The sequence below is a fragment of the Lipotes vexillifer genome, unplaced genomic scaffold (genome assembly GCF_000442215.2).
Source record: "Lipotes vexillifer unplaced genomic scaffold, Lipotes_vexillifer_v1.1 scaffold301, whole genome shotgun sequence".
Classification (NCBI taxonomy): Eukaryota; Metazoa; Chordata; class Mammalia; order Artiodactyla; family Lipotidae; genus Lipotes; species Lipotes vexillifer.
Window position 1 is genome coordinate 212,093 of NW_006792529.1, and position 20,263 is coordinate 232,355.

At 35.3% G+C, this 20,263-nt stretch overlaps 1 protein-coding gene across 2 annotated transcripts in view; it reads left to right on the plus strand.

Moving 5' to 3' along the window:
- Window positions 1-20,263, plus strand: part of ARHGAP24 (Rho GTPase activating protein 24) — a 201,314-nt gene that overhangs the window by 147,953 nt on the left and 33,098 nt on the right. For both annotated transcript variants that reach the window (XM_007465707.1, XM_007465708.1), the window contains exon 3: window positions 2,779-2,986. In XM_007465707.1, the coding sequence (XP_007465769.1) occupies window positions 2,779-2,986 (208 nt within the window). The remainder of the gene's footprint in view (window positions 1-2,778; window positions 2,987-20,263) is intronic.

Genomic DNA, 20,263 nt, shown 5'->3' on the forward strand with positions numbered 1-20,263 from the left:
CATCATCAATGTACTTCCAGGGGAAATATGCAGAAATTCCAAGGATGGTTTTGTTAGGGAATGTGAAAACTCTCTGAGAATTTAAATTGGACATAGCTGGAACTGTTTACAAGACTCACACCACAGGGAATATTCTTGTTAATAGTCTACTAATCAATGTGTCCTTTTCTCCGTGCTGCTAGCTGGGGATAGATCGTGACCTTGTGCTTTTTTGTTAATTTTAAAATTGGAAGTTTCACTGCTCCCTCAAAGAAAATTCTAACTAAAGCGGCTTTTAAAAAAGAATTCCCCCCTACCTTTCTGTACAAAAACACATTCTCACACAGGAAGTTAACTCACCATCTACCTTTGTAAGTCAGAGATGTTTGGGACATTCTATTTCCAATGCTACAGAATGGGAAGTATACATCTAATCATTACCTAATTCTTTGCAAGATCAGATAAACAGCAGAAAATTACTATTTTTCCCACAGGAATTTCTAAGTATGTGTACATACTGTCTACATTTTTTAAACTTTTACATATTCCGTTGCTAAATAGGCATAGCTCTTTATATTAAGGAAATCATTTTGTTGCGCAAGATGCTGAGTTTTTTCCTTCTTTTTTTTTCCTGACTTCCCTCCAAATTTGCCATTTTTCTCAACAGAAATCACCACTCCTAGTGTGATGACAGGAATTGAGGCCAGAAAACTAGTAAGAGACATGTTTCTTCCTCTGTAGCTCAATTTTCAGCCATTATACCCACTAGGCAGTATTGTGTAATACACAAACAGAGGCTCAGAAATTCAACAGCCTTGATCAAATCCTGGCAACATCTTTTACCAGCCCTGTGACATTCAGCAAGTTACTTAATCGCTCTATGCTTCCATCTCGCCCTCAGTAAAATGGTGGTACCCACCTCATAGAATGCTGAGAGTTTTAAATGAGAGAAATGCAGGTAAACTTCTAGTACCCATGCCTGGCATACATAAATACAGCCTAGCTATTACCATTTTTTAGAGCACAAAAAAGATATGCTATTTTCTTCACTTTTTGTATGTATTAATATTTTAAATTCCTAGGAAATGAGGACACATAATAATTGGGATTAAATAAAGTGGAAGAGGACAGGTATTCAGGAACAGGCAAAGATTTTTAAGCCTGACTAAATCTGGATGTGGACTTCCATTCTGCCACTTGGTGCTGTGTAACTAACCTTAGGTGATTTATTTAATATCTCTGAGCCCAATTTCCTAAGGTATAAAATAGCTACCTTGTATATTTATTATGGAAACAAGAGAATATATGTCAAGGACTTAGTGCATATTAGGTACCTAATACATGAAAGGATGTTAGGGCTTTTGGCTTTTAGTTTCTTACTATACCTCTTAAGAAAATTCTTATCATATAGGCAAGCCTATATGTAACAAGGGGAGAAAAAAAAAAAACCAGAGTGCCCATCTAAAGCAAAAATTACAGTGTCCTTTATCACATCCTTGAGTTTTGGGGAAAAAAGAAATCCTGAGAGTTTTAAGAAAAGAATGTTTGTTTTTCATTACTGCATAAAACCAAATCTTGGAAGTTTGGTTCTCATTTGTAGCGCTCATAGAGGTTGAACTGGAACATCTTTAGTAGATTTTCTGCTGGATTTAGGGAGAAACCTTATGTAATGTATCAGTCCAAAACAATAAGTGAAAAATCAGATATGTAAGATTTATTCCCAAATGTTAACATTATGTTTTTTGTTTTTTGGGGTTTTTTTGCGGTACGTGGGCCTCTCACTGTTGTGGCCTCTCCCGCTGCGGAGCACAGGCTCCGGACGCACAGGCTCAGCGGCCATGGCTCACAGGGCCTAGCCGCTCCACGGCATGGGGGATCTTCCCGGACCGGGGCACGAACCCGTGTCCCCTGCATCGGCAGGCGGACTCTCAACCACTGCGCCACCAGGGAAGCCCCGAGGCACTGTTTCTTAATCAGTGGGGTACCAAATGCATGCACCAAGAAATGCATCATTTGTAGGTAATTAAAAATCATTAAAAATCATTGATAAAACTGATCAAAATTGTTTTGATTTTTATTACCCCCATGTACTGACAATTCTAGACAATGTGTAATCATATATGCCTCCCTGTTAGGACAAACCACCATGACCCTGTCTCCTCACTTTTAGTATGCACTGCTTCGTATTTCAAATACTTCTCTTTCCAATAAATTAATAGTTTAATATTTTAAAGAGCCAACACTGTCTGAAATATTTTATATGGATGAAAATTCTGCATTTCTTTTCATGGTTTTATCCCTTTGATTAAAATCATGGCATCATCTCTTGATTAAAAACAAAGGGTGAACAGAGACATGAATAATATTTAAACTAAATGAAAATTGGACATAAAGTTACACTTGCAACAGAAGTAGAATTTGACTATTATCTACAGAATATTTCTGTTTTTAAGTTTTTGAATACGTTTTTTCCCAAAAGGAAAAAATAAAAACCCAAAACTGAAATTATGTTTATTGCAATATTTCTTATTTCAAAGTGGATATCTCAAACTCCGTATTTCCATTTCAGTTTTGGGCTAAATATGGAATACAGGGGGAAAGGACAGCACAAGGTAAACCCTTTTTATTTGAAGAATTGTACATAATGAATTTAATTCTGTAATAATGTTAAGTACCAGATGTGAAATGCTTGCTAGCATTCCAATCTTTGTTTTTCCTTTACATTGAGTTTTAAAAGAAAGCAAAAAAAGTTAAAAAAGATGAATTTCTCAAATTCATTGTGATCCTTTATTTCTCCAGGCATTTTTGGACAGAAACTGGAAGATACTGTCCGTTATGAGAAGAGATATGGACACCGTCTGGCTCCAATGTTGGTGGAGCAGTGTGTGGACTTTATCCGACAAAGGGGGCTGAAGGAAGAGGGTCTCTTCCGACTGCCGGGCCAGGCTAACCTTGTCAAGGAGCTGCAGGATGCCTTTGACTGTGGAGAGAAGCCATCCTTTGACAGGTAGATTTCAAGTTTTCACTAACCATCCTTCACTGAGACACTCAAACTCAACCAAAAGGTTGCAGTAAACTGAGATGACATAATCTTAATTGATGTTGTAACAGTTTAGAAGATAGATTATATGGCCTCACAAAAATGGATTGTTTTTAAGTTACAGAGTCAAAAATTTGATACTTTAGATGTCTTTCTCTGCCATACTGCCCCCCGACCTTAAAACATTATTATTTATTCTTTTCCTTTGGCCCTAAATTAAAACTGTATTAAACTTTTACGTCGGAAAAGTAAAATTTCAGAATAGGAGTCTTCTCTTGTTTGATGTTTCTTTGAATTCTTTCAGCTAATGGATATTAAAAGTGTTGATAAACAGAGATTGGGATATTGGCAATGTAATTAAAAGCATTATATTTTTAAATATATAGCTCCATCTTAATCTAAAATAGATTTGCAAAGAAACAAGGAGAAGTATATAGTATGGTGAAATTCAGGAAATAATGGAAGTTGCAGAGAAGAATGCATAAAGCATCCATAACTCCACTAACTGAGCTGAACACTGATAATATTTTGTAAATTACTTCCTCCTGTTCAATTTTTTTAATTCAGTAGAAAAATATAGTCATTTATCCTAATATTATTAACTCAACATTTGTAGCAGAGTTTTTTTATATCAAGAGTTGAAAAATGCCCTTTTATTCCAGCATATTCTAACTTAACATCTGATCATTGGCAACTTCTGTAAGTATAATTTTTAATAACTATTTCACTCTATAGGTATATTGTTCATAATTGCTTCAATAAATTTGGACATTTAAGTCATGACTTTATTACTATTACAAGTAATGTAATGAGTACACATTGATATATATTTTTTCTATATTTGGATTATTTTTTCAGGAGAGATTCTCAGTATTGGACTTGTGGATAAGAATAGTTTTGATACTTGAAAATTGCCTACTTAAGTAGTATTTCTCTTTGAAAGTATAGAATTATCGTGTGGATAGACAGATCTACAGGACAGATAGACAAGAAGACTCTTGAATACATGATATGAGATAAAGGAAGCATCATTGAAAGTATGGGCTTGTTCCAATCCAAAAAATTCATGGTAACTCATTTGATGCCCCTTTACTGGCCACATTAACAAAACCCCGAACAGTGATACAGTCATGCTGGCAAGGTGTGTTGAGGTAGGTGCCCTGATGGTGACAGTACAGATCATCATAGTCTTTCTAAAGAAATTTGGTAATGTATTTCATGACCCTTTAAGCAGGAAAGCCCAGTCCTAGAAAAAAATCAGATATGTGGAAAAAAATGAAGCGCAAAGTTACTTATTACAATTTCCATAATAGTGAAGAATGAACTCCAATCTATAATCTCTAGCAATAGACTGTGGTTAATATAATATAATAAAATGTTATTTACTTATTAAAATTTTGGGAAAATGCTGATTAGATAATAAGTGGAAAAATTAGACAGGATAAATTATTTGATCAAAATGCCACCTTTTTACAAAAAGTGTCACAGTTTATAAAGATTCACAAATTCCCTCTGAGAGAGAAAAATTAAATGTGGTGGTAAAGAAATGAATTCAAAACTAGGGTCAGAGAACAAATTTCAAAAATGCAGATATATTTTTGGTTGGGGAACCACGTCTTATTCTATACTTTGAAAAAAAAAAAAAAAAGATCAGCAGCTCCATAGTTCAGGCCTGTCTGCAAGATATAAACAATGGTTTATCTAGGAGAAATGTAATTTTTTGTTCCAAAATTAGAAAAAAGTTTGTCAATGAAATCCTCAAAATAAAATATCAGATTATGGGATAAACAACATCCTATACAATGAACTCATGTGACATTGATAAATTTCAGTGGTCTTTTTCTTTACATTTATGTATGGCCTAAATATATGCAGATGACCTTAACAGCAAAGTTTATCTATTAAAAATTCTTTTGACACAGGCATTTAAAATTTGGTTCTTTTAACAGCTCTTTGCTAATATGTGCAATTTAGGGGGATATTTTATATGTTTAAGGATACTTGTAAAAGATGTGCCCTGTAAGCAAAATTATTTCTCTGTAACTATAGGCTGACAATGAACTTTATATAAAATGTGATCCCAGTTAAGAAAAATGTATTTTTTTTGTATAAAAATGCATCAGTTCATAGAGACTAAAGAAAATATAACAAAAGATAAACATTAATTTTGTGGAATAATGAATGACCTTCTCCCCTTTTTTATACTGTAAATTCAGTAACTATACATTACTTTTATAATCAGAAATTTAATCAGAAAGATCTTTAATTAATTTCATGCTGCACAAAAATTTCCTTATCTTTTGATAATTTCTGAAGTGTAACTACAGAAACTCCCCATTTACTAGAAAATCTGTAAAAGAGAGTTACAGAGAGTATTTCAGCATCAGAAACAATATGGTAACATTGCTAGTATGCTTTGAGAAAAAGGAGTGTCATTCGTTTCCTCAGTCATTCACTGGTTCAGGTTTCTACACTGGTGTATTAAACCACCACAAAACTGTGTGGCATAAGCAATAACAACCAATCATTTGTTTATAAATCAGCAATTTAGGCAGACCTTGGCAAGGATGTGCTCATTTCTCCAGTACATAGTGTTGGTTCATGTAAATCAGTTAAGTCTGAAGGATCTAAGATATGGCTTCACTCACATGTCCGTAGCATTGTCTGAGGTGACTAAGGTAGCTGAAGGCTGCATGGTCCTTTACCTCCCTCTCTCTGTCTCTCTCTGTCTCTCTCTGTCTGTCTCTCTTTCTCTGTAGTCTCACATCCAATAGTGTGTCTCTTCATGCAACTTTTATCTCTAGCAGATTAGTCAGATCAAGCGACATTAAGGCTCAGGGTTCTAAGAGAGTAAAGCTGGAAGCTTGTAAGTATTGCATTGCTCAAAGCAAGTCACAAGACAGGGCCAGCCTAGTTTTGGGGGAAGGGAAATAAACTCCAGAACTTAATAGAAAGAAGTGGCAAGCATATATAGAGAAGGAACATTTTGTGAGACACTATTTTAGGAGAAAATCACTATAGCTTTAAAATCTAGAAATCAAGTGGAGTAAATTCCCTAACTTTGTTCTCTTTCAAGATTATTTTGTATATTCTAGGTCATTTGCATATCTGTTAAAAATTTAGTATAAGTTTGTCAGTTTCTACAAAAAATCCTATTAGGATTTTGATAGAAACTTCACTGAATCTAGAAATCTGTCAATCTAGAAAAGTGACATCTTAAAAATATGAAATCTTCTAATCCTTGAACATAGCCCATCTCTACATGTCATTAGGACTTTTTGTATTTCAGCAATACAAAATTGTATTGTAATTTTCATTGTAAGATCTTGCTCCATTTTGGTAAATTTATCCTTAACTATTTAATGTTTATAAATGCACCTGTAAATAGTATTATTTTTTATGTTTAATTTTCTAATTCCTTACTGCCAGTTTATACAAATATGATTTTTTATATAGAGATTTTTCCTATAAACTTGGCAAATTTATTTATAAATGCTAGAGGGTCCTTCTAGATCCCTTAGGATTTTCTCTATGCATGATCTTGTTGACTGTATAGAATGAGAGTATTATTTCTTCCTTTTCAATAAGCTTTGCATTCCTCCTTGATTTTCTGTATTTGCTAAGAACTATTCTACAATAGTAGTGAGTGGATATACGTTTTGTATATGTAGAGGGAAGTTTTTACTCTTTTGCTATTACTCATGATGGTAGCTATAAGTTTGTGTAGATGCCCTTTATCAGGTTTGAAAATGTTCTTATATTTCTAGTTTGCTGACAGTTTTAATAATGACAGACAATTGAATTTGATCAAATCCACTTTTTCTGCATTTATTGCAGAAATTATCTGGTTTGTCTGTTTTATTATGTTAATGAGGTGAATTTCAAAGGTTAAACCAACTTTGCATTCCTAGGATAAACCACATTTGGTTGTTATGTATTACTCTTTTAATATATTGACGTATCTGACTTGGAAATAACTTGTTGAGGATTTTTGGACCCATATTCATCAGGGCTATTGACCTAGCAATTTCTTTTCTTGGAATGCATTTGACTAGTTTTGTTATCAAAGAAATTCTGGCCTCAAAAGTAGACCAGAAAATGTTCCCTCAACCTCTATTTTCAGAAAAATTGTATGTAGTTTGTATTATTTCCTCCATAAATCTTGGGTAAAATTTACCAGTGACATCCTTGGAGGTGAGGTGAAACAGGTTGATCCTGAATAGCCCAGTAGGTTATAATAAGAAATTTAGTTTTTATTCAAAGAGATATGGAAATCCATTGAAAGATATTTAACAAGCAAATGGAATAATTTTATTTACATGTTAAAAAGAAAAAGTCACTCTGTGAGGGAAAACTAATATTTTCTACTACTCCACCCACAGAACACTTCTGACACCAAATGTGTGGGTTTTCCGTAAGAAGCAATTCTCCAATTCTTGGTAGACACCCACTGAGTGTCCTACGATTTAATCAATTCTGGCATTAACTGCCCAGAGTTACTGCAGACCCCACAGGTTAAGGGCTCATTTCCACAAGTCTGCCCCCCTCTTACTTCAGGTACCAATTACAAGTCCCAGGTTGCCACCGGTACTTCTGACCAACAAGCCATAAACCTGAGGTTCCTCAAGATCAATCATTTGCTAGAATACCTCACAGGACTCAGGAAAACAGTTCAGTTACTAGATTACTGGTTTATTATGAAAGGATAGAACTCAGGAACACAGGTGAAAGAGATGCATAGGGAGGAATGGGGTAGGGGCTCAGAGCTTCCATGCCCTCCCCAGACATACCACCCTCCTGGCACTATGATGTGTTCACTAACCTAGAAGCTTTCCAAACCTCTTCAGTGAGGATATTTTTATGATGGCTTCATTATATAGGCATGATTGATTAAACCCTTAGGCTAAAGTTCCAACCTTCTAATTACCTGATTGGTTTCTCTGGCAACCACCCTTCACTCACCCCACCCTCCATCATCCTTATGGGCTTTCTCAAGGATGCCTTAACATAAATTCAGGCATGGTTGAAAGGGGCTTGGTATGAATAACAAAGACTTTCCTTTCACCTTCCTCACTCCAGAATTATTTTAGGAACTGGGGATAAAACACAAATATAACAAAAGACACTCTATTACTCTTATAATTTAGGAAATTACAAGGGTTTTAGGAGCTCTGACCAGGAACTAGGGATAAAAACCAAAATATATCATGGTATCACAATCTGGCAATCTGAATATGCTTGTTTTGACAAATAAATTGTTAAGCTTGAGTCTTTCAGTAGTAGGGAGGCAGAAATACAAATTACTGGATCTGCTGATTTTCAAAAAAGGATTTCCAGATCCATGGACAGTGAAATAAAAAGAAAAGAGTAATGTATTTGTGGCCAAATGTAATTGTAAACTACATTCTTAGGGAATAAATAATCCATAATTTCCCAAGGAGAGTATATTATTTTTGGAAATGTGTCCAAGCAGAGTATTCTGCCCCATCTGCTGTTTTGGTTACTTGACTGAGTTTAAAATTTCTCATGACCAAGTCCCAGTTCAGGTTTCAGTTTTGGGGATGTGAAGACAAACTGCCTGGGAACATTTTCTAGTTCAGGTTAAACTCACCAGTGTTCACCATCAAAATGATCTAAAAAAGAATGTAAGTTAAAAAATGCAGATCATGAATAATGCTTTGAGTAGATATTAGTATATAAAGCCAAGTACAGAAATTTTTCTTTGTGAAATATGTTAAAGAATGACAATGAATAAGTATTTTCTCTTATTCTAATAAAGCTTATATCTCACTAAAGGGTCAACTGGATTTAGCTTTCATCTTTACATTTATTAAAACCTAGAAAGAAATTCCCACAGGAATTCTGCAAAGATAATCTCTAATTTTAATATTAAGGCCTATTATTATTGTAACTCTAACATTAAGCTCTAAAATTTGAATTTTAAAACAAACTTTTTAAATACCATTTTAAAATTATAAAAGTATAGTGTTATTAAAATTTAATGTAAATATTATTAAAATCATATTAAATTATAACATTTTGCATATACAATTTAGAATATAGAAGAATATAAGAAAGAAAGATGACTATTTCAAAATTAAACAACCCAGAGAGCTCTTCCTAGATATATAAATAAGTAGATATAGAGACTTAAATATAGAGATATATCTAAATACAGATATATACACACACACACACACACACACACACACACACACACACACACACACAATTACTGGAATCACACAGTTTTTACATCTTGCTTTTCTTGTTAACATTACATCATAAACAACTTTCCATGTCACAAAGTAGTTTTTGCAAACATGATTTCAGGGACAGTATAGTAATTCATCATATCATTATATTGGTTTGTGTTACGGGAGAAGAGAAAGATGGTTTGAGAAAAAAGAAATGAAAACATACACTACTTGAATTTAGAGAGATTGCAAGTGCATGTGCCAGTTTTTATGAAACCATGCACTTTCTGCTCTTCTTTAATTATATCAAATGCTATTTTCCCAGTTCTGAGGTTCAAGTTTGAGACTTTTATGTATGCATGACTTATCAGTTAGATGATATATTCCCATAGACTCCTTGACCAAAGCGAATTCTGAGAGAAAGGACACTCTCATTGACCTGAAAGAATTTGTATTTAATCAGTTTATGTCAACTGTAAAAAACAACAGATGTTGGAGTTCCTAACCTTTCTTTTCTTCAATATTTCTGTTTAGAAGTGAAAAAAATTAAAATATAACATTTTATATTAAACTTCCCCACTTTGAAGGGACAAAAATGAAATGCAGAATGTGTAAAATCAGATTAGAAGCAAAGTGTTTTTTCATTTCCAAAGCTGTCCGGATGGTATCAGCTGTTAAAGAAGACAGTTTCGAAGAGCTGGGAAGGTAGGGTCAAAAATGGCCATGTGGGTGTCACCATCATAGCATTAACTGCTCAGCAACAAAATAACTATGCACTTACAACAAAGCATTCAAGAGCAAGGACAGAAGCCTGGAGAAGCTAGTGATTTTACACACTGTCCAAGAATCCCATAAAACAGCTGCTGTCCGAGGTACCCCAGCTGCCCTCCCTTATACTGAGCTCATTCTGTCCTCTTCCCTCCTCCTCTTCTCCTGTGTTTATTTTTTTTGTTTTGGTGACTGACAGGATTACAAAGCAAACTGCAAGTCTACAGAGATAAGATGAAAAAAAAAAAATCACCTAAAATTTAGAGGCAGAAAACCCAGACACATTTTAATTTTATCCTCTGGGTAGCAATATAGATTTGAGCATTACTGACCTGAGTTATAAAAAGTGAACTTGAAAGGGAGAGCACTATAGACACAGAAGAGATTCTCAAACATTATTTTGTATAAGAATGACCAAGAGAGAGAACTCAAGATTCAGATGCCCAGACCCCACTGGCTCTCATTCTGATTTAAAAGGTTTGAGGATATCTAGGAATCTTCATTTCAAACAAAGCCCCAGGTAATTCTTTTTTTTAATTATTTTTTATTTTTTTATGTAGCAGGTTCTTATTAATCTATTTTATACATATTAGTGTATATATGTCAGTCTCAATCTCCCAATTCATTCCACCACCACCACCTCCACCACCGCTGCCATGCCTCCCAATCCCCCACTTTCCCCCTTTGGTGTCCATACGTTTGTTCTTTACACCTGTGTCTCTATTTCTGCCTTGCACCATTTTTCTGCACCATTTTTCTAGATTCCACATATATGCGTTAATATATGATATCCGTTTTTCTCTTTCTGACTTACTTCACTTTGTATGACTGTCTCTAGGTCCATTCCACGTCTCTACAAATGACCCAATTTCATTCCCTTTTATGGCTGAGTACTATCCATTGTATATATGTACCACATCTTCTTTATCCATTCGTCTGTCGATGGGCATTTAGGTTGCTTCCATGACCTGGTTATTGTAAATAATGCTGCAATGATCATTGGGGTGCATGTGTCTTTTTGAATTATGGTTTTCTCTGGGTATATGCCCAGTAGTGGGATTGCTGGATCATATGGTAATTCTATTTTTAGTATTTTAAGGAACCTCCATACTGTTCTCCGTAGTGGCTGTATCAATTTACATTCCCACCAACAGTGCAAGAGGGTTCCCTTTTCTCCACAGCCTCTCCAACATTTGTTTGTAGATTTTTTTTTTGTTTGTTTGTTTGTAGATTTTTTGATGATGCCCATTCTAACTGGTGTGAGGGGATACCTCATTGTAGTTTTGATTTGCATTTCTTTGATAATTAGTGATGTTGAGCAGCTTTTCAGGTGACTCTTGGCTATGTGTATGTCTTCTGGGGAGAAATATCTATTTAGGTCTTCTGCCCATATTTTGATTGGGTTGTTTTTTTAATATTGAGCTTCATGAGCTGTTTATATATTTTGGAGATTAATCCTTTGTCCGATGATTCATTTGCAAATATTTTCTCCCATTCTGAGGGTAGTCTTTTTGTCTTGCTTATGTTTCCTTCACTGTGCAACAGCTTTGAAGTTTCACTAGGTCCCATTTGTTTATTTTTGTTTTTATTTTCATTACTCTAGGAGGTGGGTCAGAAAAGATCTTGCTGTGATTTATGTCAAAGAGTGTTTTTCTTATGTTTTCCTCTAAGAGTTTTATAGTGTCTAAAACTTAAAACTATAGTTTTAAGTTTTATAGGTCTTACATATAGGTCTTTAATCCATTTTGAGTTTATTTTTGTGTATGGTGTTAGGGAGGGTTCTAACTTCATTCTTTTTACATGTAGCTGTCCAGTTTTCCCAGCACTACTTATTGAAGAGGGTGTCTTTTCTCCATTGTATATTCTTGCCTCCTTTATCAAAAATAAGGTGACCATAGGTGCATGGGTTTATCTCTGGGCTTTCTTTCCTCTTCCTTTGATCTATATTTCTGTTTTTGTGCCAGTACTATATTGTCTTGATTACTGTAGCTTAGTAGTATAGTCTGAAGTCAGGGAGACTGATTCCTCCAGCTCCATTTTTTTCCCTCAAGAATGCTTTGGCTATTCAGGGTCTTTTGTGTCTCCATAAAAATTTTAAGAGTTTTTGTTCTAGTTCTGTAAAAAATGCCATTGATAGGGATTGCATTGAATCTGTAGATTGCTCTGGGTAGTATAGTCAGTCATTTTCACAATGTTGATTCTTCCAATCCAGGAACATGGTCTATCTCTCCATATGTTTGTGTCATCTTTGATTTCTTTCATCAGTGTCTTATAGTTTTCTGAGTACAGGTCTTTTGTCTCCTTAGGTAGGTTTATTCCTAGGTATTTTATTCTTTTTGTTGCAGTCGTAAATGGGAGTGTTTCCTTAATTTCTCTTTCAGATTTTTCATCATTAGTGTATAGGAATGCCAGAGATTTCTGTGCATTAATTTTGCATCCTGCAATTTTATCAAATTCATTGATTAGCTCTAGTAGTTTTCTGGTAGCACCTTTAGGATTCTCTATGTAGAGTACCATGTCATCTGCAAACAGGGACAGTTTTACCTTTCTTTTCCAATTTGTATTCCTTTTATTTCTTTTTCTTCTCTGATTGTCATGGCTAGGACTTCGAAAACTATGTTGAATAACAGTGGCGAGAGTGGACATCCTTGTCTTGTTCCTGATCTTAGAGGAAATGCTTTCAGTTTTTCACCATTGAGAATGATGTTGGCTGTGGATTTGTCATATATGGCCTGTATTATGTTGAGGTAGTTCCCTCTATGCCCACTTTCTGGAGAGCTTTTATCATAAGTGGTGTTGAATTTTGTCAAAAGCTTTTTCTGCACCTACTGAGATGATCATATGGTTTTTATTCCTTAATTTGTTAATATGGTGTATCACATTGATTGATTTGCATATATTGGAGAATCCTTGCATCCCTGGGTTAAATCCCACTTGATCATGGTGTATAATCCTTTTAATGTGTTGTTGGATTCTGTTTGCTAGTATTTTGTTAAGGATTGTTGCATCTATATTCATCAGTGATATTGGTCTGTAATTTTCTTTTTTTGTAGTATGTTTGTCTGGTTTTGGTATCAGGGTGATGGTGGCCTTGTAGAATGAGTTTGGGAGTGTTCCTTCCTCTGCAATTTTTTGGAAGATGTTGAGAAGGATGGGTGTTAGCTCTTCTCTCATTGTTTGGTAGAATTCACCTGTGAAGCCATATGGTCCTGGGTTTTTGTTTGTTGGAAGATTTTAATCACAGTTTCCATTTCAGTGCTCGTGATTGGTCTGTTCATATTTTCTATTTCTTCCTGTTTCAGTCTTGGAAAATTATATCTTTCTAAGAATTTGTCCATTTTTTCCAGGTTGTCCATTTTAATGGCATAGAGTTGCTTGTAGTAGTCTCTTGTGATGCTTTGTATTTCTGCAGTGTCCATTGCAACTTCTTTTTCTTTTCTAATTTTATTGATCTGAGTCCTCTCCCTCTTTTTCTTGATGAGTCTGGCTAAAGGTTTATCAATTTTGTTTATTTTCTCAAATAACCAGCTTTTAATTCTATTGATCTTTGCTCTTGTTTGCTTTGATTCTATTTCATTTATTTCTGTTCTGATCTTTATGACTCTTTCCTTTTACTAACCTTGGGTTTTGTTTGTTCTTCTTCCTCCAGTTCAGGTGTAAGATTAAATTGTTTATTTGAGATTTTTCTTGTTTCTTGGGGTAGGATTGTATTGCTATAACTTTCCCTCTAGAACTGCTTTTGCTGCATCCCATAGGTTTTTGATGATCGTGTTTTTGTTGTCATTTGTCTCTAGGTACTTTTTGATTTCCTCAGTGATCTCTTGGTTATTTAGTAATGTATTGTTTAGCCTCCACGTGTTTGTGCTTTTTACGGTTTTTTTTCCCTGTAATTGATTTCTAATCTCACAGCGTTGCAGTCGGAAAAGATGCTTGATATGATTTCCATTTTCTTAAATTTACCGAGGCTTGATTTGTGACCCAAGATGTGATCTATCCTGGAGAATATTCCACGTGCACTTGAGAAGAAAGTGTAATCTGCTGTTTTCAGATGGAATGTCCTATAAATATCAATTAAATCTCTCTCGTCTATTTTGTCACTTGAAGCTTGTGTTTCCTTGTTAATTTTCTGTCTAGATGATCTGTCCATTGGTGTAAGTGAGGTGTTAAAGTCCCCCACTGTTATTGTGTTGCTGTCAATTTCCTCTTTTATAGCAGTTAGCAGTTGCCTTATGTAATAACGTGCTCCTATGTTGGGTGCATATATATTTATAACGTTATATCTTCTTCTTGGATTGATCCCTTGATCATTATGTAGTGTCCTTCCTTGTCTCTTGTAACAGTCTTTATTTTAAAGTCTATTTTATCTCATATGAGTGTTGTTACTCCAGCTTTCTTTTGATTTCCATTTGCATGGAATATTTTTTTCCATCCCCTCACTTTCAGTCTGTATGTGTCCCTAAGTCTGAAGTGGGTCTCTTGTAGACAGCATTTATATGGGTCTTGTTTTTGTAACCATTCAGCAAGCCTGTGTCTTTTGGTTGGAGCATTTAATCCATTCATGTTTAAGGTAATTTTCGATGTATATGTTCCTATTACCATATTCTTAATTGTTATCGGTTTGTTTTTGTAAGTCCTTTTCTTCTCTTGTGGTTCCCACTTAGAGAAGTTCCTTTTGTTGTAGAGCTGGTTTGGTGATGCTGAATTCTCTTAGTTTTTGCTTGTCTGTAAAGCTTTTGATTTCTCTGTCAAATCTGAATGAGATCCTTGCCAGGTAGAGTAATCTTGGTTGTAGTTTCTTCCCTTTCATCACTTTAAGTATGTCGTGCCACTCCCTTCTGGCTTGTAGAACTTCTGCTGAGAAATCAGCTGTTAACCTTATGGGAGTTCCCTTGTATGTTATTTGTCATTTTTCCCTTGTTGCCTTTAATAATTTTTCTTTGCCTTTAATTTTTGTCAATTTGATTATTATGTGTCTAGTGATGTGTCTTTGTGTGTTTCTCCTTGGGTTTATCCCGCCTGGTACTCTCTGCACTTCCTGGACTTGTGTGTCTATTTCCCTTCCCATGTTAAGGAAGTTTTCAACTATCATCTCTTCAAATATTTTCTTGGGTCCATTCTCTCTCTCCTTCTGGGACCCCTGTGATTCAAATGTTGGTACATTTAATGTTGTCCCAGAAGTCTCTTAGGCTGTCTTCATTTCTTTTCATTCTTTTTTCTTTATTCTGTTCCACGGCAGTGAATTCTACCATTCTGTCTTCCAGGTCACTTACCGTTCTTCTGCCTCAGTTATTCTGCTTGATTCCTTCTAGTGTATTTTTCATTTCAGTTATTATGTTGTTCACCTCTGTTTGTTTGTTCTTTAATTCTAGGTGTTTGTTTTTTAATTCTACGTCTTTGTTAAACATTTCTTGCCTCTTCTGGATCTTTGCCTCCATTCTTTTCCTGAGGTCCTGGATTATCTTCACTATCATTATTCCGAATTCTTTTTCTGGAAGGTAGCCTATCTCCACTTCATTTAGTTGTTTATCTGGGGTTTTATCTTGTTCCTTCATCTGGTACATAGTCCTCTGCCTTTTCATTTTGTTTATCTTTCTGTGAATGTGGTTTTTGTTCCACAGGCTGCAGGATTGTATTTCTTCTTGCTTCTTCTGTCTGCCCTCTGGGGGATGAGGCTCTCTGACCCTAGGTAATTCTTATATACATGGTACTCTAACCACAACTTGTGAAATAGTAGCCAGACTATGGGCTGCAAGAGTATGAGTTAAAGGGAAACTGATCATTTAGTGATGTGGCTCAGTTTTCTCATATATGAAATGGAGAAAAAAGTTTAACCTCATGGCACTAATGAAAGCAACATATTATTTCTGACTAAGCTAAGCAGGTCTTATCCTACTGTGAAAGATAAATTACTTTCTGGGATGTACAGTTTATGTGTAAAATATAAAATTTCCTATCTGCTACAATAGGTCTGAAATTTTAGAACAGCCTGAAAAGTACGTCCCTGCACCTATGCTTTGATCCATGTGAAAATTCAAACACTGGGGAGTTCGGTAATGCACTACAGGTATAGAGCGTGAATAAAGATCTACTGGTCAGGTCTGATGGAAAAAAGTGAAGAAAGAAAATACTAGCTTGAGGGCATGTGGATAGGTAAAGGGTTGGAAAAGCAAAGCACAGACTCCCAGGAGTTTGCCTAAGGCAAGCCCTGAACTTGTAGATGGCAAGCTGGCTACCTGTTTTCAGCAACCGAAATGATTTTCCAAAGTTCAGAAAAGGGCCAGCCCTCCAAAGTCCTGGGAAGCTGTTTAGCTGTGGTAACTCTTAACGTTTCTATACTTCGATGCAGTTCTTAGATATTATGATGGCTTGACAAGATTGATAACCATTGTCTTAGAGTACTTCTCAAATGTCCGTAATTCACATAGGACCATCCTGACTTTAGCCATATTCATATAACACCTGTACTTGGTTACTGAACATTTTCTTTAAGTTTATTCACTGTTTTTTAAATCAATTTTGTTGTGAAAGGAACTTGATATCATTTTTTAGTTGAAAATCAGCACTTGCCATAAATAAAAGTTTAATATAGCACAAATGCAATAGCACAAAGAGGGTATTAAATGCCACCTGAATACAGCTGCTTTGGGAAGACTCTGACCCTTTGGACCTCTGTTTATTTGACGAAAGTGGAGATTGGCACATGCTAGGACCACCTGAACACGTCTCTCATCCCCAACTGATATTTCCTACTTGTTATAATCAGCAGAACTGAAAGGCAATCGAGAATGGACTAATGGTTCCTACTGTGTAATTTAATGTCTCTTAGTGTCCTGTCCGTGTGGCACCTGACTTGGAGTAGCCCATGCTTTGGGAAGTACAGTCAGATTGCTCTTTGCTAGCACTGACAGGCCAACTTCCCTGAATGCTTGGCTTCTTATCTAATTTGAACCATGGGTGTAACTTACAAGGGTTCCATGAAACCCCCTTGTAAACATACCAAGGTCTGAAAAATTAATGAGCTTTAAGGGAAAATATTCCATATGTGGAAAATACTCACCCGAATGGATACTTACTAAACATTTTACGTAAGACAGGTTGTTAGCTAGAAATCTGTCATGTTCCATTGTGCTTACTCTCTTGGTGATGTATCTAAAAAGCCAGTACATGTGAAGTGGGGGAACTGAATTACATCTTCCTTTCAATTTAGCTTTGAATAAATTTAAGTTCATTTCCAATGAAACCTGATTGAGTGATGAAGAAAAATAGCCAATTAACCAAGAAGTTTCCCAGTATTTGGCGTATCTATCAATTGGCATTTGTGTACTTATTTGCAAGGAAGCAGTGTAGGAATAAGAGTTCAGGCTTTGATAAGAAGCAGGTACCATTTACTACCTATGTTAACAATCTGAGACTAGTTACTTAACTTCTCCAAATTCCTAGTTTCCTCATATGTAAAATGGAAATAACACTTAACCTCCCCAGAGTTGTTGTATTCATGAATTTAAAAATAAAACAAAATGGAAAGAAAACACCAGGAGTAAGTGGTACAGTGTGAAGAAGACACTTAGCACATTTATTGTCATTGTAAGTATCATGATGTTGGTGATGATGGTTTTAACATTTTGTATGACAAGGAAAAGTAATATCCTGAACCCATAAGTACAGAAACTAGTGCTTAACCATAAATTCTTAAGTGTTTTTAATCCAGAATATCTTCATTTCTGTTTTGAAATCTCCATATCAATTCCTACTGAAATAAATAAGATACCTATAATGTTTTATGTTCTGAAAGTGTGTTTTTGTGTGTCTTGTAAGTCAGATTGTAAATATTCTTGCATGAGTTTGGTGAAAGTACATCCCTTAAAGGTATATATTTTCTGAAATAAATTTATTGAGTCATATTTTACATATCATGCAATTCGCCAATTTCAAGGATACAATTCAATAATTTTTAACAAAATTACCTAGTTATGCAACCATTACCATATATTGGTTTTAGCACATTTTCATCACCCAAATAGCGTCTTTTATACCATTTACTGTTATTTCCAGCAGCCCTTCCTCCCCAGGCAACCACTAATGTACTTACTTTCTGTATCTATAGATTTTCCCTTTTCTGGACATTTTGTATAAATAGAATTATTCAATACATGGTCTCTTGCATCCAGCTTTTTTCTCTTAGCATAATGCTTTTGAGGTTTGTCCATGTTATAGCATGTATCAATAGTTTGTTGCTTTGCATTGATGAATATAATTTTTTATTTTATTTTATTTATTTATTTATTTTTGGCTGTGTTGGGTCTTCGTTTCTGTGCGAGGGCTTTCTCTAGTTGCGGTGAGCAGGGGCCACTCTTCACCACGGTGCGCGGGCCTCTCACTATCGTGGCCTCTCTTGTTGCGGAGCACAGGCTCCAGACTCACAAGGCTCAGTAGTTGTGGCTCACAGGCCTAGTTGCTCCGCGGCACGTGGTATCTTCCCAGACCAGGGCTTTAACCCGTGTCCCCTGCATTAGCAGGCAGATTCTCAACCACTGTGCCACCAGGGAAGCCCCAGTTGATAGAATTTTATTTTGTAGATATACTACAGTTTGTTTATTCATTCATCAGTTGGTCGATATTTAAGTAGTTTCTGGTTTTTGGCTTTTATGAAGAATGCTGCTGTGAACATGCATGTACAAGTTTTTGTGTGGACATGTTTTCATTTCTCTTGGGTGTATACTTAGAGGTAGAATTGCTAGGTCTATGTTTAACATTTGGGGAATTGCCAAACTGTTTCCCAAAGTGGCTGAAACATTTTATATTTCTACCAGGAATGTATGAATGTTCCAATTTTTTATCCTAGCCATTCTGGTGAATGTGAAATGGTATCTCATTGTTGTTTTAGTTTGCATTTCCTTAATGACTACTGATGTTGTGTATCTTTTTATGCGCTTACGAGCCATTCATGTATACACTTTAGAAGGCATATGGCTTTTAAATGCTTGATTTTTCTGGTTATCTTGATAATTTATTATAAGGAAATGGTTGAAAAATTGCTAAAAAATCAAAATAGTGTTCTGGGAATTGAGATAAACATATGTGATATCATGAGAGTATGCATATGCATACTCATGAGGATCTCACTGTGGATATTCATTTAAAACTCTGTATTTATAAAGTAAAATTCTACATGTATGACTACAATATGAACTCAAAGAAGTAGAGAATTTTGACTCTTGATCACCTTTTTTATCCCTAGCACCTAGAACAGTGTCTGACACAATGTAGGCATTCAATATATCTTTGTTGAATAAATGGATACAAGGAGTATATTTTGAATATATTTGTTGGGTAAAAGAGTGCAAATATTTCTGATATCTCAATAAGTAGACAACTCATGCTCTTATTTTCATAGATTAGAATTCAGGAAATTTGAAATTTGTCATGTTTCAAAACAACTTCTAAAATTCTATTAAAATATCATTTTTGTCAACTCAAGCAAAATGCCTGCTGATGTTAATGTGGAGTCATAATCTTATGAATGGGAACACAATTTCATACAAGCCACAAATCTAAATTAAAACCAGTACCTTTGTTTGTTTTGTATTCCAGAAATGCTCCATGAATATGGATGCATTATACTTCCAAAGTGAAGTAGATTTTGATTTATAACAAAACAACAACAAAAAATAAAAACAACCCCCCAACTTCTGCTCGATGCAATTTGTTTGTCTCTCTTCTTCCCGCTTACACTGACTTCTCTTAAATATAGTCCTAGTAGATAACAGCACTACTATAATATACATCTGTATACGCGGTAGCAAAGTATCCTTTCCAACAAAGAGCATGACAGCATTTATTAGTAGGAGATTCACAATAAATACATAATTGGATCCTTTTAAAGCTTTTTAGTCTTTCCCTCAATACGTATATATACACACAAATTAATAAACTGGAATGGTATCATTTTAGCTCTTATGTGGAGAATGCTTTTGTGTTGTAATAAAAGACTGTTGAAGTGTTCAGAGGAGGAACATGTTCTGCCTGGACTTGAACAGTTTGGGTGTTGATTTTGTAGATTCACCTGCATATGCCAGAAAACCCTTTTAAGTTCCCTCTAGCACCATGAGTTACAGATTCAACAGTGTAAAATTAGGCATTTCTTTATTCATCTCCTTTATAACAGGGGTCCCCAGCTCCCGGGCCGTGGACCTGTACGGGTCGGCAGCCTGTTAGGAACCGGGCCGCACAGCAGGAGGTGAGCAGCGGCAGAGCGAAGCTTCATCTGCTGCCCCCCGCC